The following is a 27,570-nucleotide window of genomic DNA, read 5'->3' as shown; positions in this document are numbered from 1 at the left end:
AGAGGAAATCTGCCTTCCCTGTTGTAGTTTATTAAAACATAGCCTTTTCTGTAAAAGACATTACAATGTTAGTTCTCATTTGCTTCTGGTTCTCTGTATTCATGAATCACCTTGCTGTGAAGCAGTACTCTGTTCAAACTTGAATCTACAGTTCACTGAAATAAAATAAAATGAATGCACAGAATAGTTTAAATTTTTTTCAAAGTTCAATGATTTTAGTAGCTTTCTATTTCATAGAATTATAATGGATTATTTTCTGATAATTTTTAAATGGGTTGAGATGTTATGTACTTTAATTAGTTTGACTTCATCCTATTTCAGATTTAATGTCACCCAAAATGCTTATCAATATAAACAGCTACATTTACTGAACAAATGTACAGTTACATTTTCTGGGGCTGCCTTGAATTTGTGTCCATCTTACTATTGACTAGTTGAGAGCCTGTGACTGGAATAAACAGTATAGTGGTGGTGGCTGAAATGGGAGAAGATAAATGGACAAAGGCAAACTCTGTTTACATTGTAACTTCACCTAGACTTAGCCAGGACTCTAATGGCCTTTGTATGGTAAGCTACCAATTGATGAAGGTAGATCACTGAGATTAATTAGAGCAGATGCTTTTAACGAGGGAGGTAGGCTGGCAAAGCGCAGCACTTTCAGATAGAATTTCTCTGGAACATCTAACTAGAAGTGTGTTCTTGGACAAGTCATGTAATCCCTCTAATTAGGAAGATGGAGACAATGCCTACTTTATACAGTTGTTATAAAGATCAAATGGGGAGCAAAGTACATGCCTTCCAACGTGAGGAAGAGCTAGGGCTTTGTTATACTTGTGATTATTAACACATTAACGGCTTGGCATTGGTGCAGCCCCGCCTTTGGGTTTCATCCTAACTCCACCATGGTAGCTCAATTATAAGGGCACAAAAGTTAAGCCCCTCCTTCCAACACTTTGCTTACGTAGATTCAAATAAGGATCCGTGACAGGTTTGGTTCTCTCTGACTTCTCTCCCAAAATAACAACCTTCCTACCGTTCAACAGTATTTATATTTGGATAAAAGGCTAGAGCTGAAGTTACAGAGGAAACATACAGAGCAGGCTACAAAACAGGGCTGCCCAGTGTTGCACAAACAACGTTGGTGAAGCAAGGCTGAAAGCATTAAATAAAGAACACCAAAAATGACTGGCCACATGTACTGGTGTTGTTCGTTTCAGTCTTGCCAGACAACATTCAGTGTTAGGTTACATGTTTTTACCTTCCAAAGGCTTTAGAAACAATAAATGATTAACCTCTTTAAACTGTTCTCACTACAGAATATATTTTGTTAATTTTATGTCATTAAAGAGGCTATTATTGACTATGCCAAAGCCTTTGACTGTGTGGATCACAATAAACTGTGAAAAATTCTGAAAGAGATGGGAACACCAGACCACCTGACCTGCCTCTTGAGAAACCTGTGTGCAGGTCAGGAAGCAACAGTTAGAACTGGACATGGAACAACAGACTGGTTCCAAACAGGAAAAGGAGTACGTCAAGGTTGTATATTGTCACCCTGCTTATTTAACTTATATGCAGAGTACATCATGAGAAATGCTGGGCTTGAAGAAGCACAAGCTAGAATCAAGATTGCCAGGAGAAATATCAATAACCTCAGATATGCAGATGACACCACTCTTATGGCAGAAAGTGAAGAGGAACTCAAAAGCCTCTTGATGAAAGTAAAAGAGGAGAGTGAAAAAGTTGGCTTAAAGCTCAACATTCAGAAAACTAAGATCATGGCATCTGGTCCCATCACTTCATGGGAAATAGATGGGGAAACAGTGTCAGACTTAATGTTGGGGGGCTCCAAAATCACTGCAGATGGTGACTGCAGCCATGAAATGAAAAGACGCTTACTTCTTGGAAAGAAAGTTATGACCAACCTAGATAGCATATTCAAAAGCAGAGACATTACTTTGAAAACAAAGGTCCGTCTAGTCAAGGCTATGGTTTTTCCAGTGGTCAGGTATGGATGTGACAGTTGGACTGTGAAGAAAGGTGAGCGCCGAAGAATTGATGCTTTTGAACTGTGGTGTTGGAGAAGACTCTTGAGAGTCCCTTGGACTGTGAGGATATCCAACCAGTCCATCCTAAAGGAGATCAGCCCTGGGTGTTCATTGGAAGGAGTGATGCTGAAGCTGAAACTCCAGTACTTTGGCGAAGAGTTGACTCATTGGAAAAGACTCTGATGCTGGGAGGGGTTGGGGACAGGAGGAGAAGGGGATGACAGAGGATAAGATGGCTGGATGGCATCACCAACTTGATGGACATGAGTTTTGGTGAACTCCGGGAGTTGGTGATGAACAGGGAGGCCTGGTGTGCTGCGATTCATGGTGTCACAAAGAGTCGGACACGACTAAGCAACTGAACTGAACTGAACTAAAAGAGGCTATTGAGCAAAGAGTTTTGAAGACTGAATGAGGGCACTGTGGAAGAGGAAGGCTATGGTTGTGTTTTAAAAAGTAAAACATAGAATTCGTATTCCACTGAAATTAAGTTCTCATAAATTATAACACTGATTCTACTGGGAAAATTAGTATAGGAAAATGATACTGTTCCCCTCGTACATAACAGTAAAACACACACATACAGAACATTGTAGATCCGTCTAACCATTGGCTTCTCCTACTTTTAGCACATGAAGACCTGAACTATGTAAACAAGTCAGCTAATTATTATTAAATTTATTTTGAATATTATTTATCCTTTATAAAATATTTTTTGCAAAACTTTTCAAGAGAACATTTCCTGAAATGTTTTAGTGACTGTTTTTAAATTTATGCATGTGCATATTGCTTAATCCCATTCATATGAAATGCCCCGAATAAGCACAGAAAGTAGATGAGTGGTTGCCAGGGAGTGGCAGAAGAGTGAAGTACAGAATCATTCTTAATGGTTAGAGGGTATCTTCCTGGCACAATGAAAATGTTCTGGAATTAGGTAGTGGTGATGGTTGAACAACCTTATAGACATACTAAAATATACTGGATTGTACACTTTTTTAAAGGATAAATTATATCATGTATAAATTTACTCAATAGGAAGTTATGTATTTCTATTTTTTAAATGAAAAAATTTGTGCATGCGGAGACACAATCCCAAATTATCTCTAATATTTACCATATGACCTAAATACTTATTTCTCTTATGAAAAAACTCTACGGGTATTTACTAAAAATAGCATGCCAGCTCAATATTGGGACACAAATTCTCTATATTCCATGGCACTCATATCACTGAATGTGACCAAAAAGACAGTCACTTAATCCTCATTATTTTTCAGCAGTATGAAATGAAAGACTCAAATTCCAGTGATGCTGTGGTCCTTTCACTGGTCACTCAGGTGCAGCTTTCACTTTTATGTAGGAAATACAACTGATTTCCAATCATTAACACCAAAGTCTGCCAGAAGCACTTTGCATTAATGAATTTTAAAATATTTTACCATTTAATTAAGTCTAACTACATTATTGTGAAGAAGATTTCAAGCATAGTCTGATTTAATAGGCAGCTTACTGTTGGTAACAGAGACAAATGGTAAAACCACAACTAAAATTTACAACTTCTGACTAATTCATCTATCATGATGGTTCATTATTTCAATCAGCCTGTTTCTAATAAAATCAATATCACTTAATGCAAAGCTATCATACTCATAGGTAAAAATATAGAAGTATCAGTGGAAAAGATGAAAGAAAGAAAAGCAAAAACTGACTCCCGCTACTGTCACGTAACCAATATAAAGTCCTATAGAGGACCTTTCTTCTTTCTACCTCCACGCATCTACAAAGAAAACCACAGAATGTTGGTACAAGCTTTTCATTATTAATACAACTTCAAGGAAGAACTCAGATTACCCCTCACCAGGGAAATTAGCTAGTGACATATATATAACCCTTCCTGGTTCATACACTAGGTTAATACACTGGGTGACTAGGTTAATACACTCTCGTGAAATGGATTGGTTCAAAGTAAAGTCTAACAAAATTAAATATAAATAAGCTCCTGGGGGAATTAAATCAGTAAACTACAAAGTGACTTCCTGAATTTTCTGTAATAACTTGTCACTCTCACCAGAAGGAGCACCCTATGTAGGGAAGAGTAAGGTATCGCAACATCAGCAGAGCAAGGTAAGCATAAAGAACCCTAAAAAAGGAGCTCCTTACTCTTCCTCTCTTTCTATCTTGGGTGTACACACATGTGCAAGATTAGATGGCACTTACGTAGCCTTATCTGAGCTTCCCTGATGGCTCAGATACTAAAGAATCCACCTGCAATGTAGGAGACCCAGGTTCGATTCCTAGGTTGGGAAGATCCCAGGGAGAAGGGAATGGCAACCCACTCCAGTATTATTGGCTGGAGAATTTCACAGACAGAGGAGTCTGGCAGGCTACAGTCCATAGGGTCACAGAGAGTCAGACACAACCGACTGACTAACACTAACTCTACATACCCTTATATATTCTACAAATTTTATGACAACCCAGGTTTCACATGATACTATTTCTTGGCTTTTTTAAAAAGGCTAAGTTTTAAATGTTACTTTTAAAAAGGACTTGAGGCAACTGTTAAAGTATAAGTAATATAGATGCAATGTTTTCTCTTACTAAGTAAATTGTATAGAACCCATTTAATGATAGCTATGGATTCAAAGAGCATTTTCAGACATCAGAAGCGAACTGTATACAACAGACGCTGAAAGTCAGACAGCTTCTTTATTCAGTGGCATGAGCACCTTTTTATGGATCAAGGCCATGGCCGTCCCCACTGGACTATTCTATACTACTGTGCACTTCTGTGATTTGGACATACAGCGAGTTTTGTAAAGGTCATTTGTATCACGGATTTTCTTGGTTATCTTGGCTGAGTGTGGACTATTCTTAACCTAGTTGGGAGGTATTTGTATCAAGCACTGTTAATTAGAGAAATATCTTCTACAAAGTTGACTACATATTTTTGCTACTAATGTCACTAAACAGAATAGATTCCTCAAAGAAAAATTTTCTTGCTAGAATACAATATTTTTAAGTGGAAAAGAACTGCCCAACCAAAATAAAGAAGGGATTCTTCCTATTTTCATCATTTCTCAAAGCTATTTAGCTTACCCAGATTAAACCAATGATGGGTGGATATTTATTAATACAAACTTTAGTTTTGCCAAGAAAATATTCACCATAAAAGTTATGCTCACATTTGCATTCCTTACAGCACTTGCCATCCACGTATGCGGGAGCCGACTTGAGGGGGCAGTCAGGATTTGGGCAAATCAGAGTTTCACACTGGATGGTTCCATTCTGAGAAGAAAACAGTATTTTAAAGAATTTCCAAGTTGTAGTTTGGTAGTTTTCAAGTATTTTTAAGTTGTTTCTTAAATTTCAAATTCTTCACGTAAAATGTCATAAATATCACTATTCTCTTTGGTAAAACCATAATTTAACAGTAAAATTACAGTAAAATCCATATACAGAGACCCACAGTAACACAAGTTGGGTCATAACACAGGTGGTGGTTGACCCCATCTTCTGCTCAGCAACTAAGCTAGAGGTCTCACCTCCTATTGTGAAGTGAGTGAGGACAGGGGTGGAAGGAAGGGTACCACTGGCAGGGAAACAGCAGGCTGAGAGCCAGCCTGGGGTACTTATGTCTCCCCAGATGACTCACAAAATTAGCATCAACAAACAAAATTTCTGGAATAGCAGCTGCCATGCTGGAGACCCAGTTTCAGGATGCAAAAATCCCCCCAGGGATATTTGAGCTCAAACAGACCACCACCATGAATGGACGCTGACAATTATCATAAGAGGTACCAACCTAAAGGGTACCTCAGTGAATTTGATTCCTGAAGGTCACCCAGAACTCCCAGGTAGTTTAGTTGCTTTTCTAGTCTTTTCAAAAAACTATGACTTCACCACATTACTACTCAATTTGATTTGGGTCACCCATTTAACAAGTTGAAAAGGTTTTATTGTATTTGTGAAATGTAATTTTGGTAGGAATATGTTTCTAAATAGAAATCGGACAAAGCCTGCACACACACGCACATGGACCGTTATTTCACCATTAACTTTGACCGTCTTAACATCATGATGTTCCACGTTCGAGTAAACTAGATGAACTTGGGAAAAAATGTTGACTTCTGACTTCTTTATAGCCAACCAGTTTTCACAAATAATTCAGGTGGAGTTTAAAGTTCAAAACCAAACTCATTTTGAACTTTTCTTTGAAAATAAACTTATATGTTTGAAATAATAATACACCAACCATTCTACCTTCTACCTTGGGACTTCCCTGGTGGCTCAGACGGTAAAGCGTCTGCCTACAATGCGGGAGACCCAGGTTTGATCCCTGGGTCAGGAAGATCCTCTGGAGAAGGATGGCAATGCACTCCAGTACTCTTGCCTGGAAAGTCCCATGGATGGACGAGCCTGGTAGGCTATAGTCCATGGGGTCGCAAAGAGTCGGACATGACTGAGTGACTAAACTTTCTAACCATTCTACCTAATTAGTGAACAATTAGAGAAATCATATTTATTTAAACTCTACAGTTTATGCTCCACTGTATTGGTAAATTTTTAAAGCTAAATAACTTTATTATTTATTTATACAGCCAAATCTGGTCACAGTATTTCCTGCTGCATTTCATTTAGCTTTATCAAAATGTGTTAATAAAAACATGAGGGGGAAATCCCTGGTAAAGTTAAGCATAACAGGATAGAATCCTCTGGGAATCCTTTTACTGACCCAATTTAAATCATTACCTTCACATGTGGACAATAAACTTAAAACTTTATAGCATTCTTAAAACACAATAATCTTTATAAGCTAGGAAGTGTCTTTAATAATGCAATACACGGTTCTTCAGATTTGACTGGGTTTGCTGGCACTTCAGTGTTGTGTTTTGAAGAAATGGGTCTTGAAATTTTCATGATGACATTGGTTTAATACATTTTTAAAGAGTAGGGGCATCTGAGTTCTATTAGTCTGAACTCCGGCAGAAGCCATACCAGGCATGTGCAGTTCTTGCAGCCGTCTGTCCATGACTCGAATTCTCGGTAGGTGGTTCCCTTCATGGTGCAAGTCCTCTCACAGTAGCACTGGTCCAGTCTATTCATTCGCTGCTCGGCTCGAGACAGCTGCAGTACAAAGGAAGAGGTTTGTATTGTTCAGCATTCCAGCGACACAGAAAGGCAAAACACTCCAACAGGCATCTGACTGCTTTTTAGGTGAATAGCAGTAATGATGGCTATGCTCATCATCTATTACAGATATACTTAAGGCTTTAATTTGTTTTTTCATATTTGTTTCCATTATGGTTTATGACAAGATATTGAATATAGTTCCCTGCGCCATACAGTAGGACCTTATTGTTTATCCATTCTGTATATTATATAATAGTTTGCATCTGCTAATCCCAAATTCCCAATCCATGCCTCCCTCACCCACCTCTGCCTTGGCAACCACAAGTCTGTTCTCAATTTCTGTGAGTCTTTTTCTGTTTCATACATAAGTTCATTTCTGTCATATTTTAGGTTCCACATATAAGTGAAATCATATGGTATTTGTCTTTCTCTTTCTGATTTACTCTGCTTAGTATGATAATCTCTAGGTTCACCCATGCTGTTGCAAATGACTTAAGCCTTTAATTTAAAAGAAAGGATTTTTCTCCTCTTCTGGTAGTAAATTTGCCTCCTGCCTTTGTGAGTGTGGCAGGGGGGTAGGGGTGGGGGTTCCCTTGTGGCTCAACTGGTAAAGAATCCTCCTGCAATGCGGGAGACCTGGGTTCAATCCCTGGGTTGGGAAGATCCCCTGGAGAAGGGAAAGGGAGCCCACTGCAGTATTCTGCCCTGGACTGTAGAGTCCATGGGGTCGCAAAGAGTTGAATACAACTGAGTGACTTTCACTTCACTTTGTGTGTGGGGGGAAGCAGAGAAAAGTATGCTGTATGATTTATGATAAAACAGAAAAGAAGTCTAAGTCAAAATCGCATCATACACAATACAGAGAAACATTTTCCATTTTTAAAAATGTTTAATTTCATGGCTATGTTTGCTCAAGTGCAAACATAAATTTTAGACATTACATTTGTCAGAAACAAATCATCCATATGCAACATAACTTTTAGGTCATCGGTATCTGCTATGCAACATGACAACAGCCTGGTGAAACTACAGGTAAATTTGACACATGGTTAAGACAGCCAATGATCCTACAATGGTAACACAATGGTAGAAAGCTTTTGTGTGACCATTTCCCCGACATAATTCTAGGGTCCATATTCTTTACAATATCCTCTTGTCTCCTTCCTTGCAAAAAAAAACCTAAATAATAATAAAAACTAAATTAAACAATAAATCCTATTGTAGTAAGCAGTGTAAAAACCAAGTAATCTGCCTCATTCTTGATTTACTGAGTCATTTGTTATACAGATGGCTTGGGTTTGAATATTTATAAGCCCCTTCCTTGAGCAAGGATTTTGATTCAGTTCAAGTACACAGTAGGGGATAAGAAAAATCTCAAAGGTGAACAACTGTGGTTATAAAAGAAACTGTAGGAAACCTCAAGGATTTCTGAGCTACACTCCCCCACACTCTATTTCTAAGGAGCTTTTACCTTGGCTGATGTTTTGGCTAAAATGTCCTGCAGTTCCATGATTTTCTGCACGAGTCCGTGAAAGTCATTGCATGTTGGACAGGCTAGAATCACAAACACCGCATCAGTCAAGTTATATTTATAAGGAGTTCAATCTGGTTAAGTCTATGCTGACAACTAATACATGAGAACTCCAATTGCAAACTGACATTTTGGACAAAATTAAGCAAGAAGCACACTTTTCATTACATAGTGAGAGAACTAATGGACTTACTGCGATTAAGATCTGGGCACTGAGCAATAAATCCTTGGGGCATGACAAGTAATTGCACATCTTGCATTATACCCTGCGTGTGAAAAATTTTTAAAAAGATGTATTACTTTCATCTACCCAAATTATGTTCAATAGTCAAGTTCATGAAGGGAAACATTATAGGATAGACTCACCCAAGTCCCTGAAAAAAATATTTTGAATACATGGCTTTGACTTCAAACCAAAGGGAAAGAAAAACATCAGGCAAAATAGATGATTGCCCATGTACTTTCTTATTGATAATATTTTTAAACCCTTAAGATTAAATGTCAAGATATAATTAAGAGGCAATAGTCATTTATTTGGGGAAGCTATTTTTAGTTAGCCTGAAGAAATACTTGAAAATGACCTTTAAAAATCAACCTGAAAATCACTTCAGGTTTCAGCAACAGTAAAACTGAAAGCAATTTTAAGTTAACTACAATCATCAAGAAGAAAAGAGAACAACTAAGTCATAAGAACAATGCTTATTTGAGTATTTCTCATTTCTCAGTTAGATCTTTTAAAGTGAATTCTTCAATTTAAAAAGGATAAGACATTTATTAAACAGCTACAGCAAGACTGAGTAATGAGTCTTTGGGAATACAGAAAGGTTAGCATGAAATTTTTTAAAATGCCAACTTGAAATGACATATTTTACACAGAAGTTCACATCACATGTTTATATGTGAAATTTACATTCATCCTTCCTCATGAAGATATAATTAGCTTCCAGTTCACAAGACTCAAAGCAATAGCCAAAAGGTAGAGACCTCCATTTTCTTCCTTCATCATCTTTATATATTTTAATTAATATTTCACTTTCTCCCTTTGAAAAATGCAAACAGAATGTTTAAAGACAGAGGTGACCAAGACCAGAGTACCAATATGTTATTAAGACAATTTTGATGTACCTACAAAGATTTACCAGTCAAATCCTGGCCTATATATCTTCTACATATTTAATCAGATTAATAGCGTGGTACAAAAAGAATGTCAGTATTTAAGTATACTGCATGGCAATTGCTGTATCTGTTGTTTGTTTGGGGTTTGGATTAGAGAAGCAACCTGTACATAACAATCTCCTATCATCTGAAAGCATCAAAATGAAAGCAAGGCTTCCATGTACAGTTCTATGGTTGGTGCAATGCCCAACTCTAGAGAAGTACACATAACTGATGTGTGAGAAGGTTTCTGAGGCCACATTGGGCTCCAGGGGAAAGACTGCCATGATTAAACAGAAGAGAAACTTGATACCTGGAGCACAAATTTGCTATCCTTTATATGTGGAAAAAGTGGAGAAGGAAATGGCAACCGACTCCAGTATTCTTGCCTGGAGAATCCCTTGGACAGAGGAGGCTGGTGGGCCACACACAGTCCAGAGGGTTGCAAAGAGTCGGACATGACTGAGTGACCTAGCACACCACGTGGGAAGAGCACTGATTTTTCAAGATTTGCAAACACAGGATCAAATCCCCATGACTGACTTTGGACAAGTTACTTAACCTCTCTGAACAGGTTTATGCATGTGTAAAAGAGATTTTTTTTAAAAGGCCCTGCAACAAGACTAAAGTTCAATGAAATAACATAGTCAAAGCACCTGGTTACCAGATAACAGTCTAATTAAGTTTTAAAAACACATTTAAAAAAATTATTTATTTACTTTGCTGCTTCAGGTCTTGGTTGCTTCATATGGGCTTCTCTCTAGTTGGGGTGCTCGGGCTTAGTTGCCCTACAGAGCATGGGATCTCAGTTCCATGACCAGGGATGGAACCCTATGCCCCCTGCACTGGAAGATGGGTTCTTAACACTGGACTACCATAGAAGTCAGGAAAGGTCAAAAGGAGACACCACAGGTCCCACCTCCTCACTGGAATCCACCTTGGTTGAGTAACGCATGTGCCACCAGGAAAGACCCTGAGTCAGAATGATTGGCCAGAGACAACCAAGAAACTAATCCCTTCACCATAAAACCCAAAACTGTGAGCCATGTGGCACAGCACTTCTCCTGGATTCCCTTATGCTCATGCTCTCTGCTAGGGCACCTCTTCTCAGTAAAGTCTCTTGTGTTGTCAGCAAAAAAAAAAAAAATATATATATATATATATATATATATATTCTTTAATAAAGTAAATAAAACACCTTTCAAGGTTTACAAATCTTTCTTAGAACACAACTTTCAAGCTACTTGTACCTTCTCTAACTAGAAATCCATAAGTTAAACACATCACTTATCACCTTCTAAAAATTAACTTTTGCATGATAGGTAGTGTCAGAATCACTGGAGGAAAATGAGCTATGAGCTGGTAGTCAAGCAATTTTCTGGACCTTATTTCCTCATCCTTAAAATACAGAGTTAAATGGGATGTCCATTAGATCCTGTGATGCAATTCTACGGAGTATATCTCTAAATAGACAACAAGAAAAAGATATCAATTATAACTGCTTTCTAGCCTTGATAGATTTGTGCATATATTATTATATGTATTCCTTTCTCATTTTCAGAAGTATAAGGAGATTATGAATAATGAATATTGAAAAGTTTTAAACCTCTATTATTAACACCCTTATGAAAGCATCATCAAAGGTTATATTTCAAAAGTGGAGAGTTTATTTGTATATTAACATTTTAGATTTTTATTATTTTGAATGCCTAATTTCAAGAATACGTTAACTGCCCTGATTGAGCCTTGAGAGACTAATCATCTCTGTCATATCTAAAGCTCAAATTCATTAAGAAAAAAAAAATAAAAGAGAATAGAGTTGACCAGCTAAATAAAACATCAGTGTTAAAAAAATAAAACAGAAATAGACACCAGTAGGAAAAACACTACATAAATCTATTTATTTTGCTTACACCATAAAAAGCAAAACTCATTAGAAGCTCATTAGAAAGCATTTGTATTTACATTTTATATTAGTCAAAATATACCTTAAAATATCCATGTGCATTATTTCTCTGTCCCAGCCAAAATGAAGTGCCCAGGGGCAAGTCTGTGGAAGGCTTTTCCACAACTCTTTCATATATTCTACAATAAAAAAAACATCAGATAAGTGATATGTATTAACCATTACTTCTTAGACTCTTCCGTTTCCTGAACTGAGAACACTTCACTTACTTATTACAGTCGATATGTAAAATCAAGTGGGAGGCACTGATGGCTAAGGAGAGCTTGTGCCACTTATCATCAGCCAAAATGTAAGGAAACACTTCTGTGTGAGGGTGGTGGCTGCCGGAGCGGTAGTGAAGTCTGACTTCATTCCGATGGCCACTGCTTTCCAGTTCCAGGTACCTGCAGAGAAGAATTACATGGGGCCCACTGAAAACAAAGTTCAAAAAAGATGGACATGACTACTGTCTCCAGAAAGATGGGATAGACATACTTTTCCTATTCCTCCCAGTAAGTACAACTAAACAGTATATCATAAAACACGCAATAAGAAGAATCTGAGAGATGGAAAAAAAAACATTAGGGAACTCAGGGCCCAAGTAACAAAAGAGTGGTCAGTGTACTGGGTATTCTTTTTGCCTCATATATCTCAGTCTTGGAACTGAAGAAATCAGTAACTTGAAAATAGCAATGGATGTGGACAAAACAATTCCTCCCAAAAGCCTACTTGTGTTAGCTAAAATACCAAAAAAAGGAGAAGCCCGTAAAGAGAAACATTTTTAGAGAACAACCACTCTATTCCAGCCAAGCATCACAGGAAAAGCTATGACTCTATCCCTAAACATGTCAGCAAAGGCTAAGTGATAGATTTCCAGTCTTTTGAGGTAGGAATCATGTGAGCAACACCTCTGCCAGAGTGGTGTCAGCAAAAGCCAAGGAGAGAGAGCCAAGAATTTAAACCCTATCAGCCAAGGTTAATGAGATGAACCATGGCATCAGTGGAGACCATGTTCCATCCCTAGTAACAAAGCATACTGCCCTCTCAGAGGAGGCCTAGTGGGAGTCAGAATTTTCATCATCACCCAGCAGTAATGATAGCATCCTTACCACTGTGTCTGGTAGAGACCCTGGGGAGAGGTGGAGATTCCACTTTCCCATCCAGAAATAATAAAAGTACTGCCTCAACTGTCAACTGAAGGCAAGTAGGGAATCTGGATTTCTAATTCCACCTGGAAGTAACAAGATGACACCCACTCAGCCTCTGCCAGAGCAGTGTCAGAGAAAACCTGATAAAATATGGAGCTTAAATGAGATCCAAGTCTCAGAACATTATACAAAAATAACCAGGTTTCAATCCAAGTTTGGAAATATGATACAGAAATATCCAGGCTTCAATCAAAAATCAATGTCATACCAAGATTCAGAAAGATCTCAAATATAATGAAAAAAGACAATCAATAGATATCAACACCACAAGATAATAGAGATGTTAAAATAATTGACAAATATTTTAAATAAGCATTGATAAAAAAAAGAGCAACTACAAACATTTCAATACACTTGCAACAAATGAAAAAAGAAGAGGAAGAAGCCTCAGCAAAGAAATAGAAGCACCAAATAAAGAAGAACCAAGAAAATTTTAAAACTGAAAAAATACAATAACTGAAATAAAAAGCTCAAGAGATGGGCTAAACAGCAAAAATGGAGGGGATCAAAAAAGAATCAGGTAATTAGAAGATAGAACAAAAATTATCCAATCTGAACAGTAGAGAGAAAATAGACTAAAAAGAAAAGATCAGTCTCAGAGACCTGGGAGACTAAAACAAAAGCTCTAACATTTTTATAATTGGAGTTCATGGAAGAGGAGAAAGAAGGTGAAATTGAAAAGTACTTAAAGAAATGATGGCTGAAAACTCTCCACATTTGGTAAGAGATATAAACTCACCGATTCAAGAACCTGTGCAAACCCCAAACAGATAAACTCAAAGAAATACTGATCGTAACTAAACTTCTGAAAACTAAACATAAAGAAAATAACATCGAAAGTAGTGAGAAAAAAAATTGACAATTATGTCTAGAAAAAAAAATTAGAATGGTCATGAATTCCCTAAAATAAACAATGAAAGCCAGAAGGAAGTGGCAAAGTATTATTCATGTGAAGAAAGAAAAAACTATTAGCCTAGAATTATATACCCAACAAAATTATCTTTCAGAAATAAAAAGAAATCAAGGCATTCTCAAATTAAGAACAGGATAACTGAATCAACTTTTAAACATATGCATGTTATGTTTAAAGTGCCTAATGGACATTCAAGAGGACATGCAGGGAGGACAGCTAGATCCACAAGTCTGAGATGAAGACAGGTTCATATGGAGACAGGAATTGGGAGTCATAGACATATAAACTATATTGAAAGCCATGAAGGCACTGGGATTACCTAGGGAATTATAACAGGTGAATGAGGAGAAGGGGACGACAGAGGATGAGAAGGCTGGATGGCATCAGTCGGTGGATGTCGGTGGATGGACATGAGTATGAGTAAACTCCGGGAGTTGGTGATGGACAGGGAGGCCTGGCATGCTGCGGTTCATGGGGTCACAAAGAGTCGGACACGACTGAGCGACTGAACTGTACTGAACTGAATGACACATTAACATTTTGAGGAAGAACTAGCAAAGGAAACCAAAGGCTGGTGAGAGTAGAGAAGAAAAAAAGTGAGAGCCTGTCACTAAAAACCCGATAAAATACCAACTATCCATTGGTTGCAAAGAGTCGGACATGACTGGATGACTGAGCAACCACAACATACACTCATAGGGGAATCCATCCATATTCTGGAACATTATACCACCCTCTGAAAGAACAAAATTCTGACATGAACAAGGCCATAGTTAATTATTAATTATATTAATAAAAGCTCTATAGGATCTCATTTAGCTTGACAAAACTGTGTGTATATGGAGGGAAAAAAAAATCAAGGAAGATATATGCCAAAATGTTAACAGTAGTTACCTCAGGGGAGTACAATTGGGGGGAAAGGATGTGAAGAATCTCTCAAATATTTTTATAACCCTGAAGTTTCTCCTTCTTCTGTAATGTAATACTTGCTTACACACATATATAGTAAAATTCTATGTTAAGATAAAAAATTAAGTATTCAAGTATATAAAATATGTGTAGAAATTATTAAAGATAAATAAAACACCAACTTGTTTGGTTTTTGATACAGAAGAAACCAGAGTCCTTTCTATCTTGTTATTTGGAAACAAGTATTCATTATTTAATCAACTCGACTGGTGAATTCTATAATGATAGATAGGTGTTTGCAGTTTAAAAGAAAATAACATCAGCAAACACATGGCCCTGTTGTTATATACCTTCTGTTCTTTTACACATAGAGGCAAGAACTCTACCACTGCTGTTGGTCTGGTCTCCTCCTCTAGAAACTACTGGCACCTGTATTGAATTCCTAAACTTGAGACACTAAAATTATCCTTAATAGCAGAGGCTGACACTATGCTCCACAAACAAGAACAACCCTTAAGAAATTAAATATTTTACCAAAACTTACATTTTTATCTGCATCATACACTCAAGGTTTTAATGAAATAGATATGTAATACACACAAAAAAATATAGTGAAGATAAAAATATATGAAAAATGATATGAAACAGATGTGTGTCTGGCATGTGGTGAGTATTTAATAAATATTATTGATTTGCAAAACTGCACCTATCCTCCATTCGGCAGCATCTAAGTGGGAAGCCCTACTCCCAACTCCCACCACCTCAGCAGATCAGTGTGGTTAAACACGCAAATCCTAAAGCCTGACCTCCAGTTCACATCCTGGTAGCCCTCCTGGCAACAGTAAGCTATTCCATCTCTCTGTGCCTCATCTAGTTACTCAGCTAGAAAACAAGGATACTAACTGCACTTGTCTCAAAGGATTTCCATGAGGACTGGGATGAGTCAGTTTAAGAAATCACTCAGAACACTACTCAGCACACACAAAACACATTGGTTATGTTTTTCATTTCAAAAAGTAATTAGCCTCCAATTAAATCAATTTAAAAAAAAAGTAAAGGTCAAATCCTCCCTCTTCCTCCTTGTGGTACAGCCAGGGACAGTCCTATGACACATCCTAGCAATCTGACACTCTTCCTTGGGAGTGGGAGTCTGGATGAAGCACAGCGAGGAAGAGAGGGAGGAGAGACTCCTGCACTGCAGTGGGACACAGCATCCCAGTCGCTACATTAAGGTCACTGCACCTTGCTTCCTGTTTGCTGGCCTGCCAGGGCACCTTTGCTTATTGCCTGCTCCAAATTCTGGCACCTCAGCTTCCCATCAGTTCTGTAAACTGCCCTCCCTACCCGCCACCTCCAAACTCACCTTACAAGCAAGAACTTCTACTAGTACATTATAACTGTGGCATGGGGAAAATACATAATTGGAATAAAATGTATTAACATTTTTAATAGCAACTGAGTGCTAGAATTATGTATGATATTTAACTTTCTTTGTATTGTGCTTTATTTTCCCTCTTACATTTAATGAGCATTTACTGCCTTACATTAAAATCACATTTTAAATTCTAAGAAGATAATTTGTCACATTTCAACATACCATGTCTCCCTGATTTGTCATTCATAATTTGGAGAGGTAACTAAAATCAGAAATAAAGTTCACCCTTTATAATAATTTATGCCCTTGTTAATCAAATATCCTTTGCAATGGCAGAAATATAAACTAAGATTAGGCTATGGAGAAATAGGCAACAGTGGCAGGACATCATTCATTTTAAGAATCTCCTTCATAACTCAAGATCAAAGGATAAAAATAAGGTCATGTCTCAACTGACAAAGAGGTTACACACAACATGAAATGAGAATTTTTTTGCCGCCTTAAATTAACACCTAAATAGAAAAATGATCAGATCATCTCAATACATTAAGCTACAACTCAGTTATAAATTAGTTACCTGAAGAAAAGCCACAAGCACTTCTAGTGTCAACTATATTATTAGTGTGGTTCATGAATGGTACAATTGCAAAGGACTGATGTGCACAGGATTTGGAACTGAAAACCCAGATCCACCTCTCACTACTACCCATGACCTGACCACTCACCACCTCAGTTCCCTCATCTGTAAAATTCAGTGGCATAATCCATATCAAGTGTGGCGTCAAAAACAAAGAACTCAATAAATGATAACTATTTTTATTTTCTATCAATAGTCCCAATTAGGCATCATTTATAAAGTCTAGCCTTTTATAACCAATTCTGTAAATAGCAAGCAATTTGAATATATTTTAAAAATATTTTTATTGGGACAAAATTCTCTAACATAAAATTCAGCTTGAAAGCATACAATTTTTAGTTGAAAAAAATGCAGAAATCACAAGGTATATGTTGCAGATAAAAAACAGAAGATGAATCCACTCTCGTAGAAACTGAGTTGACAGTACTGGTATTATGGGGGTCTCTAAGGACTTCCCCGGTGGCTCAGTGGTAAAGAATCTGCCTGCAAAGCAGGAGATGTGTGTTCGATCCCTGTGTTAGGAAGATCCCCTGGAGTAGGAAATGGCAACCTACTCCAGTATTCTTGCCTGGAAAATCCCATGGAGAGAGGAGGCCAGTGGGCTACAGTCAACCGGGTTGCAAAATAGTTGGACGCAACTTAGAGACCAACCAACAACATCATCCAAATTTAACTTAAATAGTATAACCAGTAAAAATGATACATGAAGTCCAGTGGTAGAGCCAAAATTATTTTAAATTAGGCAGCTGTGTTCATTTATCAGAACGAAAAAGGCGGTTTCACCTCACCTCTCCCAATGATTCCCTCAAGTACTGAGTGAAATGGAAGAGTTGGGAGTAAAATGTGTACCTTTTGACATCCTTCATTAGAATCATGTTGATGCTATTTTTGTTAGTTTTTAATGGTGTTTGGTCATCCGCAAGGCAGTATAATCCAGCAAAGACTTCAGAGTCTAAATCCTGTCTCCATAGTTCACAATTGGACAAGTAAAAAATCTCCAACCCTCAGTTTCCTTCCCTATCAAACAGGGGTCATAAAAGTTGTGGTTTTATATGGTCATTTTGAAAATGAAATAAGGTATAAGTATTTAACTTACACAGTTTCTGAAAAAGCACTCCATATATGTCATGATTATGATTTATATTTCCTATGACATATTTATGCATGTTATCTAAACATCAGCAAATTTTCAGGGCTGAAGTTAACTTAAATATGAATATCAGATAGAAAATTTTGATGAGAATCTAGCCAAATAAAGGTATCTGAATTTCATCTATGATATTCCCATTTGGGTCATTCAATTTGTTTGAATTGACCCAGTAATCAATAATTCATCACTTCCTAAGGCCAATCATTTCATTTTTATAAAATAAAGACCTTCCTTATATTGAAACACAAAGGGAAGATAGTTTTTAAACTAAGATTTATTCATTCATTTATTTCAGCAAATATTTACTATGGACACTGAGAATATGCCAATGAATAAGGCCAAATAACACTGAGGCTTGAAGAGTCTCAATAATAAACACATTATTAGCTGAAAATTAAGTTTAGCCATTTCAAAACTAAAAATACTACTACTATAAAAGTCCTGCTGCAAGAAGAGCAATGTAGCTAGATCCGTGAGGGTAACAAAGCTACTTCATGAATAATATAGCTAGAAGCCAAAATTATATCACCAGGGAAAGTGCTGTAGCAAATGGAATTGATTCATGATTGAAGCCCTGGCATCAAACATGATGGCTTGAATAAAAACCTCACCATATTAGTACCCCACAGAACTGAGTTTACAATAAAATAAAAGAGAAAATGGCCATGCATGAAATGGGGGTAATTTGTTACTACTAATGATGAGAGGAGCATGACACAAAAAAAATGCTAGGGAACAACACTTTGAGCTATAATTCTGGAGGGGAGGAGAATTTTGTGGCATCATGTGTATTTTGAAAGAATCACTTTGCGAAAGGTCTTATACAAGAATAGAGAAAGAATAGATATGATAAAGCACTGATAATAAGTGGGTACTCAGTTCACAGCACAGGTGTCTACAAAAATCAAGGAGTTGAACAGTTGCTGGATAAGGGGTAATGACTGAATGCTGGGCCCTCTCAAAACCTCCATTCACTTAGTTGTGAGTGAGACCAAGCTGGTGGAAATTAGTGAAATCCTGGAGAAAAAGGGTTCAAAGAAGGGGCAAACTCAAAAAAGATGAGTCTTCCCCACTTTATCAAGAATGAACTCAGGAACACACTGTTGCAAGGCTGAGGAAGATCAACTGGGAGATATGGACTCCTTTGATGATCAAAAATGTACACATGCAAGTGTGTCAAAAATTTGGCTTACAGATTTTACAAAGGGTTCACAATCCCACGAGGTCCATTCATAGACTCCAAGCTGAGAATATGGTTACTTGTAAAAGATTTGAAAACCTGATTCTATATATGTATACAACTTTTATGATATAAAATAATTGTTTATAATTATACAAAAACTCGGAAGATACATAAAACACAAAGAAAATTAAGATCTCTAATGGTCTTGCTGGCAAGAGATGACCAATATTAATATTTTTGTGTGTATCTTTTGTAGTCTCTGTCTTTTAATCACACTGTGAACATCTTTCCAAGTCAATAAAGTCACATCCTCTTTAATAAAACCATGGTATTTCATAGTATAGCTGTGCCATGATCTATTTAATATCCAATTTCCAATTATGGTTTCCAGCTTTTCACTCTTAATAAAAAATATTTCAGTACATGTTTCTTTGTAAACCTGCACAGTTATTACAAATAAAATTGCTGATTCAAGTAGCATACACATTTCAAAGGGATTTGTTATATTCATTCACCACTAACTCATTTATTCATCCAACAAATATTTTCTGAATGCCTATTTGTCCTACGCTCTGTTTTAGGTCCTGGGGAAACACAAGTAAACCAAAGAGATAAAGGATGAGATGTATGCAGAGAGTAACACGAAAATTTACAATACCATATGTAAATAGTTAGACAATGGAAATTTGCTGTATGACTCCAGGAACTTAAACAGGGGCTCTGTGACCATCTAGAAGGTTGAGATGGGAAGGGAGATGGAAGGGAGGTTCGGGAGGGAGGGGCATGGGTGTACCTATGGCTGATTCTTGTTGATGTATGACAGAAAACCACAAAATTCTGTAAAGCTAATATCTTTCAATTAAAAAAATCAAGTGAAAATAATGAATAAATAAAGGGAAGCTTACCAAGAAAAAAAAATACTAGTCCTCATTACATTTATATTAAAACAAATTAAATTAACAAAATATACCAAATAAGTAGGCTGCATGGTGATAAAAAATCTATGAAGAAAATTAAGTAGAAGAGGATAAGGACTATGGTAAGATGATATTTTAAACAGGATGTTCAAGCAAAGCCTCATTGAAAAAGTGACATCTAGTGAAACCCGGAAGAAGAATGGTGACCCGGAGGCAGGAGCCTGCCTGGCAAATCAAGGAATGTCACTGACGCCTGTGTGGCTAGAGGGGAAAGAGGTAGAGTCAAAATAATACAAAATTAGATCAAAAAGGCATAGACCTCAGAGAGGCAGACCATTTAGGGCCTTAGTGTCTAATAAATAAGTTTGCCTAGCATAGATAGAATGGAGAAGGCAATGGCACCCCACTCCAGTACTCTTGCCTGGAAAATTCCACGGATGGAGGAGCCTGGTAGGCTGCAGTCCATGGGGTCGCGAACAGTCGGACACGACTGAGCGACTTCCCTTTCACTTTTCATTTTCATGCATTGGAGAAGGAAATGGCAACCCACTCCAGTGTTCTTGCCTGGAGAGTCCCAGGGACCGGGGAGCCTGGTGGGCTGCTGTCTATGGGGTAGCACAGAGTCAGACACAACTGAAGTGACTTAGCAGCAGCAGCAGCATAGATAGAAAACAATAAGAGGTTTTTTTATTTTTTTAAGAGGGTTTTTTTAAATATATTTATTTTTAATTGATTGATGATTGTTTTACAATATAAGTTTGATTTCTGGAGAGGTTTTTAAAATTGATTTTAATATAATCAGTTTGGCTGCAGTGTCTAGAATAAACTATGTGGATGGTGGGAGGCCACATGGGTTAAGTCAAGGGTACATTGGACCAGGGAAGGTGGTGAAAATGGTGAAGAGATTTTCTTAGGATTAAATGTGCAGTATGAGAGAAATCAAGAAACAGTTTCAAGTTTTTAGCCTGAACAACTAGAAAAAAGAAGCTACTATTTACTGGGATGGGGAACACTGAATGAAGAGTAAGTTTAAGCAAGAAGATAACAAGTTTGAATTCTGACATGGCACAGCTTGATATTCCAACTTATCCAAGTGAAGACGCAGGTGGGCTCTTCCATATACAAGTCTGGAGCTCAAGGGCAAAGGTCAAAACAAGAGAAAATTAAGAATCCACTATTACATAGAGATGGGACTTAAAGCCCTTAGAATGAGAATTCATTTAATTCACTTAGGAATTAAATGAATATGGGGAAGAAGTCTGGACATCAAGCCTTAGAATATAGATCTACATCCAGATGTCAGAGATGTGAAGAGGAAGGAGTTAGGAAGTAAAACCAGAAAAGTGGGAGCTCAAGAAAAGAGTTTGAAAGGACAGAATAATCAAATTGCAATAGATTAAGGACTCCGAAGTGAAGAATATATTTTTCAACAAGGACATCAGTAGGAACCTTGACAAGTACATTTTCAGTGAAGCAGAAAGTCAGAGCCTCATTAGAGTGGGTTCAATAAAGAATGAGAGGAGAGAGAACTAGAGAAACCAAAGCGAAACAAAGGAGCAGTAGTTGAATAGGTTTGGCTTGCTGCTCTAGCTTTGGCTTGCTACTGAGACTATAAATATTGTGGTGTATTTATATGCTTGTGGAAATAGCCAATAGAGAGGGTACAAGCAATAGTGCAAAATAGTGCAAAAGAATACTACTTTTGCAATTGTGCAAAAGTAATAGTGCAAAATAGTGAAGTAATGCCCTGAGTGGAAACACAATTTAAAATGCAGTTGGCATGCTGGCCTTTGTCAGGGTTATGAACATTAAACCTAGAAAGAAGGAGAATTATAACTAAAATCATCCCACAAACATTACTCCAGTCTCAGATGGATAGATCTGAATTATTTTGAATACTTTAAGGATGAAGAACAGCAATCTTTCACAAATTCTTCCAGAGATTACCAAAAAGGGAACACATCCTAGCACATTTTATGAGGCAAAAACTAGACAAAGACATTACAACAAAGGGAAACTACAAATCAATTTATTTCATAAGAATATATAAGAAGCCTAAACAAACTTTACTTGATGTTTTTAATTGATGCTTTTGAACTGTGGTGTTGGAGAAGACTCTTGAAAGTCCCTTGAACTGCAAGGAGATCAAACTAGTCAATCCTAAGGGAAATCAGTCCTGAATATTCATTGAAAGGACTGATGCTGAAGCTAGAGCTCCAATACTGTGGCCACCTGATGCAAAGAACTGACTCATTAGAAAAGACCCTGATTCTGGGAAAGATTGAGGGGGAAGAGAAGGGGACAACAGAGGATGAGATGGTTGGATCACATCACCAACTTGATGGACATGAGTTTGAGCAAGCTCTGGGAGTTTGTGATGGACAGGGAAGCCTGGCGTGCTGCAGTCCATGGGGTCAGACACAACTGAGGGACTGAACTGAACTGAAACAAACATTAGCAAATATAATCTAGTGATACAAAAAACCTGGAGGGTTTACACTACCATATGTAAATTATTATAAAACAACAGTAGTTAAAACTGCAAAGTTGGCACATGAGTAGAAACATGGACTGATGGAAACATACAGATAATTGCCTTCTCCAATTTAAAAACAGGCTCATATATATCAGGTTCAGTGGATTATAGCAAAGGTGACTGCAATTCTAAAAGAATATAATTGTTCTTTTAAAAAACTAGGGAGCATTACTTAGACATTCATACAAGAAAAAGATCTTTTCAGTGATTTCCAACTTATATTTATGACCTATGAGTATGGGACATGTCAATAAAATCCCCACTTGCTGAAAACTCAAGGCATCTGTTTGGAGACTGGATTCATTCCATTCCACTCCTGATGGCATCTCCAAAGCTTTTCTGCTTCTAGTCCTTGCTCCAAGATAGAGATGTTAATGATATTAGAAGGGAAGTTAGAAATATGTGTGTGCATGCTAAATCACTTCAGTTGTGTCCAACTCTGCAATCCCATTGACTGTAGCTCACCAGGCTCCTCAGTCCATGATATTCTCCAGGCAAGAATACTAGAGTGGGTTGCCATGCCCTCCTCCAGGAGATCTTCCCAACCCAGGAATTGAACCCCACATCTCTTGTGTCTCCTGCATTGACAAGTGGGTTCTTTACCACTAGTGCCACCTGGGAAGCCCAGTTACAAGTATAAACCTTTACTAACTCACCAAGAGAGCTTATACTGAAGTATGGTAGATTGAGAAAGGGTCATCCTTTCCTTCTTTCTAAGACCTTTCCAATTCACTGTATGTGCTTGCTCAGTCACTTTAGCCTTGTCCAACTCTCTACAACTCTATGGATCATAGCCAGCCCAGCTTCTCTGTCCATGCGGATTCTCCAGTCAAGAATACTGGATAGGTTGCCATGCCCTCCTCCAAGTGACTTTCCTGACCCAGGGACAGAACCCATGTCTCCAGCATTTCCAGCATTGCAGGCAGATTCTTTACTGCTGAGCCACCAGGGAAGCCCCTTTCCAACTCTCTATCCCTTTATAATATATAACATTGCTCTAATATCAGAAATGGTCACACTTTTATTACAACTCGGATCAACATGTTGGACAAGAAAATTTAAAGATTTGGTCGTTTAAATATAAGCCACTAGTTCTTTAGAAAGACTTGGAGGAGGGGTGTGTCTGTGTGTGTGCACATGTACACAAGTGTGTATTTAATAGCTTTGTGTATTTAACATTAAGTAATGAAATACATTTGGTTCCAAGGGATTTATTAATTGAGATATCACTTCATTTGAATTCAAGGATGCTATTGAAGAAATATTTTAAAAGACCTATATAAAACATGAATTTCATTTTCAACTGAGTATACATAATTCTACTTCTGTAGAAACAAACTGGAGTATATTATCCCTAGATCTGAGAAACCATCTGTGATGAGTGTTAATGGTCAGATTCAGTTCAGTTTAGTTGCTCAGTCTTGTCTGACTATTTGCGATCCCATGAATCACAGCATGGCAGGCCTCCCTGTCCATCACCAACTACTGGAGTTTACCCAAACTCATGTCCATCGAGTTGGTGATGCCATCCAACCATCTCATCCTCTGTCGTCCCCTTCTCCTCCTGCCCTCAATCTTTCCCAGCATCAGGGTCTTTTCAAATTAGTCAGCTCTTCACATCAGGTGGCCGAAGTATTGGAGTTTCAGCTTCAACATCAGTCCTTCCAATGAACACCCAGGACTGATCTTTAGGATGGACTGGTTGGATCTCCTTGCAGTCCAAGGGACTCTCAAGAGTCTTCTCCAATACCAGAGTTCAAAAGCATCAATTCCTCGGTGCTCAGCTTTCTTTATAGTCCAACTCTCACATCCATACATGACTACAGGAAAAACCATAGCTTTGACTAGATGGATCTTTGTTGGCAAAGTAATGTCTCTGCTTTTTATATATGCATCTAGGTTGATCATAGCTTTTCTTCCAGGGAACAAGGGTCTTTTAAATTCAAGGCTGCAATCACCATCTGCAGTGATTTTGGAGTCCAGAAAAATAAAGTCAGCCACTGTGTCCACTATTTCTCCATCTATTTGCCATGAAGTGATGGGCCTAGACAGAGAAGGCAATAGCACCCCACTCCAGTGCTCTTGCCTGGAAAATCCCATGGATGAAGGAGCCTGGTAGGCTGCAGTCCATGGGGTCACTGAGGGTTGGACACTACTGAGCGACTTCACTTTCACTTTTCACTTTCATGCATTGGAAAAGGAAATGGCAACCCACTCCAGTGTTCTTGCCTGGAGAATCCCAGGGATGGGAGAGCCTGGTGGGCTGCCATCTATGGGGTCACACAGAGTCGGACATGACTGAAGTGACTTAGCAGCAGCAGCAGCAGTAGATGGGACCAGATGCCATGATCTTAGTTTTCTGAATGCTGAGATTTAAGCCAACTTTTTCACTCTCCTTTTTCACGTTCATCAAGAGGCTTTTTAGTTCCTCTTCACTTTCTGCCATAAGGGTGGTGTCATTTGCATATCTGAGGTTATTGATATTTCTCCCAGCAATCTTGATTCCAGCTTGTGCTTCTTCCAGCCCAGTGTTTCTCATAATGTAGTCTGCATATAAGTTAAATAAGCAAAGTGACAATAGACAGCCTTTGCGTACTCCTTTTCCTATTTGGAACCAGTCTGTTGTTCCATGTCCAGTTCTAACTGTTGCTTCTTGACCTGTGTACAGGTTTCTCAAGAGGCAGGTCAGGTGGTCTGGTATTCCCATCCCTTTAAGAATTTTCCACAGTTCATTGTGATAGAAACAGTCAAAGGCTTTGGCATAGTCAATAAAGCAGAAATAGATGTTTTTATGGAACTCTCTTGCTTTTTTGATAATCCAGAGGATATTGGCAATTTGATCTCTGGTTCCTCTGCCTTTTCTAAAACCAGCTTGAACATCTGGAAGTTCATGGTTCATATATTGCTGAAGCCTGACTTGAAGAATTTTGAGCATTACTTTACTAGCGTGTGAGATGAGTCCAATTGTGTGGTACTTTGAGCATTTTTGAGCATTGCCTTTCTTTGGGATTGGAATGAAAATGTACCTTTTCCAGTCCTGTGGCCACTGCTAAGTTTTCCAGATTTGCTTACATATTGAGTGTAGCACTTTCACAGCACCATCTTTCAGGATTTGAAATAGCTCAACTGGAATTCCATCACCTCCACTAGCTTTGTTCATAGTGATGCTTCCTAAAGCCCACTTGACTTCACATTCCAGGATGTCTAGCTCTAGGTGAGTGGTCACACCATCGTGATTATCTGGGTCATGAAGATCCTTTTTGTACAGTTCTTCTGTGTATTCTTGCCACCTCAATATCTTCTGCTTCTGTTAGGTCCATACCATTTCTGTCTTTTATTGAGCCCATCTTTGCATGAAATGTTCCCTTGGTATCTCTAATTTTCTTGAGGAGATCTCTAGTCTTTCCCATTCTATTGTTTTCCTCTATTTCTTGAAGTGATCACTGAAGAAGGCTTTCTTATCTCTCCTTGCTCTTCTTTGGAACTCTGCATTCAAATGGGTATACCTTTCCTTTTCTCCTTTGCTTTTGGCTTCTCTTCTTTTCACAGCTATTTGTAAGGCCTCCTTAGACAGCCATTTTGTTTTTTTGCATTTCTTTTTCCTGGGGATGGTCTTGATCCCTGTCTCCTGTACATGTCACAAACCTCTGTCCATTGTTCATCAGGCACTCTGTCTATCAGATCTAGTCCCTTAAATCTATTTCTCACTTCCACTGTATAATCATAAGGGACTGGATTTAGGTCAAGCAGGGTTGAAAAAATATAGAAATTACATTTTATACATCAAATTCTCACAACATCCACTTTGAGTTGAAAGGATCTAAAAATATATACACTTAGAAAAGTAGAGCATAGTCAGGAAGGGAATAATACACTCATTGAGGAATCATTAGTTACTTGATCCTTTAGTATATAAGACACTATGAACTTAATTTTACTTTAAAAAGTCCATTATGCATCATTTTTTAACTTCTGAATTTGATTTCTTAAGTCAAGGTTTTCTGTGAAAAAAATGACAAAACATCGCACAGTTAAACATCTGTTCTGAATGTAGTTTAACCTGTGAGAATGACTTAAATCAGCTCCGCGTGAAGGAAAGAACTTGGTGATCTCTTAAAATCCATATATGTTTATGTAAATAAATTAAACATCATTATAGTTTTGTATGAATTGGGATTTATCTGCGTGTGTTCATGTATAATATCAAGAGAATAAAGCAATGGTCTCTTCACTTTCCAGATACTTAAGTGGCTTTTCAAGTGAAATAAGGTGTGCATGCAATAGTACTATCTCAAAGTATAAATAAATAATATTTTTGGATGAAAATTATATTCTCAAGGTGGTAACTTTTCCTCTTCACCTTCACCTAAAACAATGATTCATGATGCTTTTAGGAATACATCCATCCGGAGTGACTAAGTGACTCCCATAGACCCTCAATGCCCTTTGATTCCAGGAAGTATTTTATCCCATTTCAAATTTTCCTCTAGTTAACATTTTGCTTTGCTAAGGTTCTAAAAAATCGATAGGAGCTCTTTAGGCCAGCAGAGGTTGGCCCATGTAGGAATTTCCGGCGGCTCTGTATGTAACACGTTCTGAAACTACGGGCACACAATAAAGGGGAAGCACTGATGTGTGTAAGATGGCTAGAAGTTCTAGGCAGGCTGTATCTGAAAGAAAGGAATTAGTCACATGGGAGAGTAAGCTGTCAACACTGCAGCATCTGTTTTCTGACATGCTTCATGGGTCATCTTGTCTCCTCTATTGTTCGGAATAAATAAGAACCAAGGAAGAAGGCAACAGGATTCATGGGTCACCCACTGAGGTGACATCTTGCTCTCAGTGAGCCTATTACTTTAAGTGTTCCCAATTGAAATGGGTACCGGACTCCCCCTAACTATAGAAAATATATCCAATCTGGCCCCAGTTC

At 37.8% G+C, this 27,570-nt stretch overlaps 1 protein-coding gene across 2 annotated transcripts in view; it reads right to left on the bottom strand.

The window, feature by feature from the left end:
- NELL2 (neural EGFL like 2) overlaps nucleotides 1–27,570 on the bottom strand; it is a 469,663-nt gene that overhangs the window by 281,879 nt on the left and 160,214 nt on the right. For both annotated transcript variants that reach the window (XM_070789234.1, XM_019960750.2), the window contains 6 exons: nucleotides 12,043–12,216; nucleotides 11,856–11,952; nucleotides 8,906–8,978; nucleotides 8,653–8,735; nucleotides 7,047–7,175; nucleotides 5,234–5,336 (listed from right to left, as the gene is read on the bottom strand). In XM_070789234.1, the coding sequence (XP_070645335.1) occupies nucleotides 5,234–5,336; nucleotides 7,047–7,175; nucleotides 8,653–8,735; nucleotides 8,906–8,978; nucleotides 11,856–11,952; nucleotides 12,043–12,216 (659 nt within the window). The remainder of the gene's footprint in view (nucleotides 1–5,233; nucleotides 5,337–7,046; nucleotides 7,176–8,652; nucleotides 8,736–8,905; nucleotides 8,979–11,855; nucleotides 11,953–12,042; nucleotides 12,217–27,570) is intronic.

This window comes from Bos indicus, chromosome 5, assembly GCF_029378745.1.
Source record: "Bos indicus isolate NIAB-ARS_2022 breed Sahiwal x Tharparkar chromosome 5, NIAB-ARS_B.indTharparkar_mat_pri_1.0, whole genome shotgun sequence".
In the NCBI taxonomy this organism is placed as follows: Eukaryota; Metazoa; Chordata; class Mammalia; order Artiodactyla; family Bovidae; genus Bos; species Bos indicus.
The sequence above is the reverse complement of the archived record's forward strand: the minus strand, read 5'-3'. Positions and strand labels throughout refer to the sequence as shown.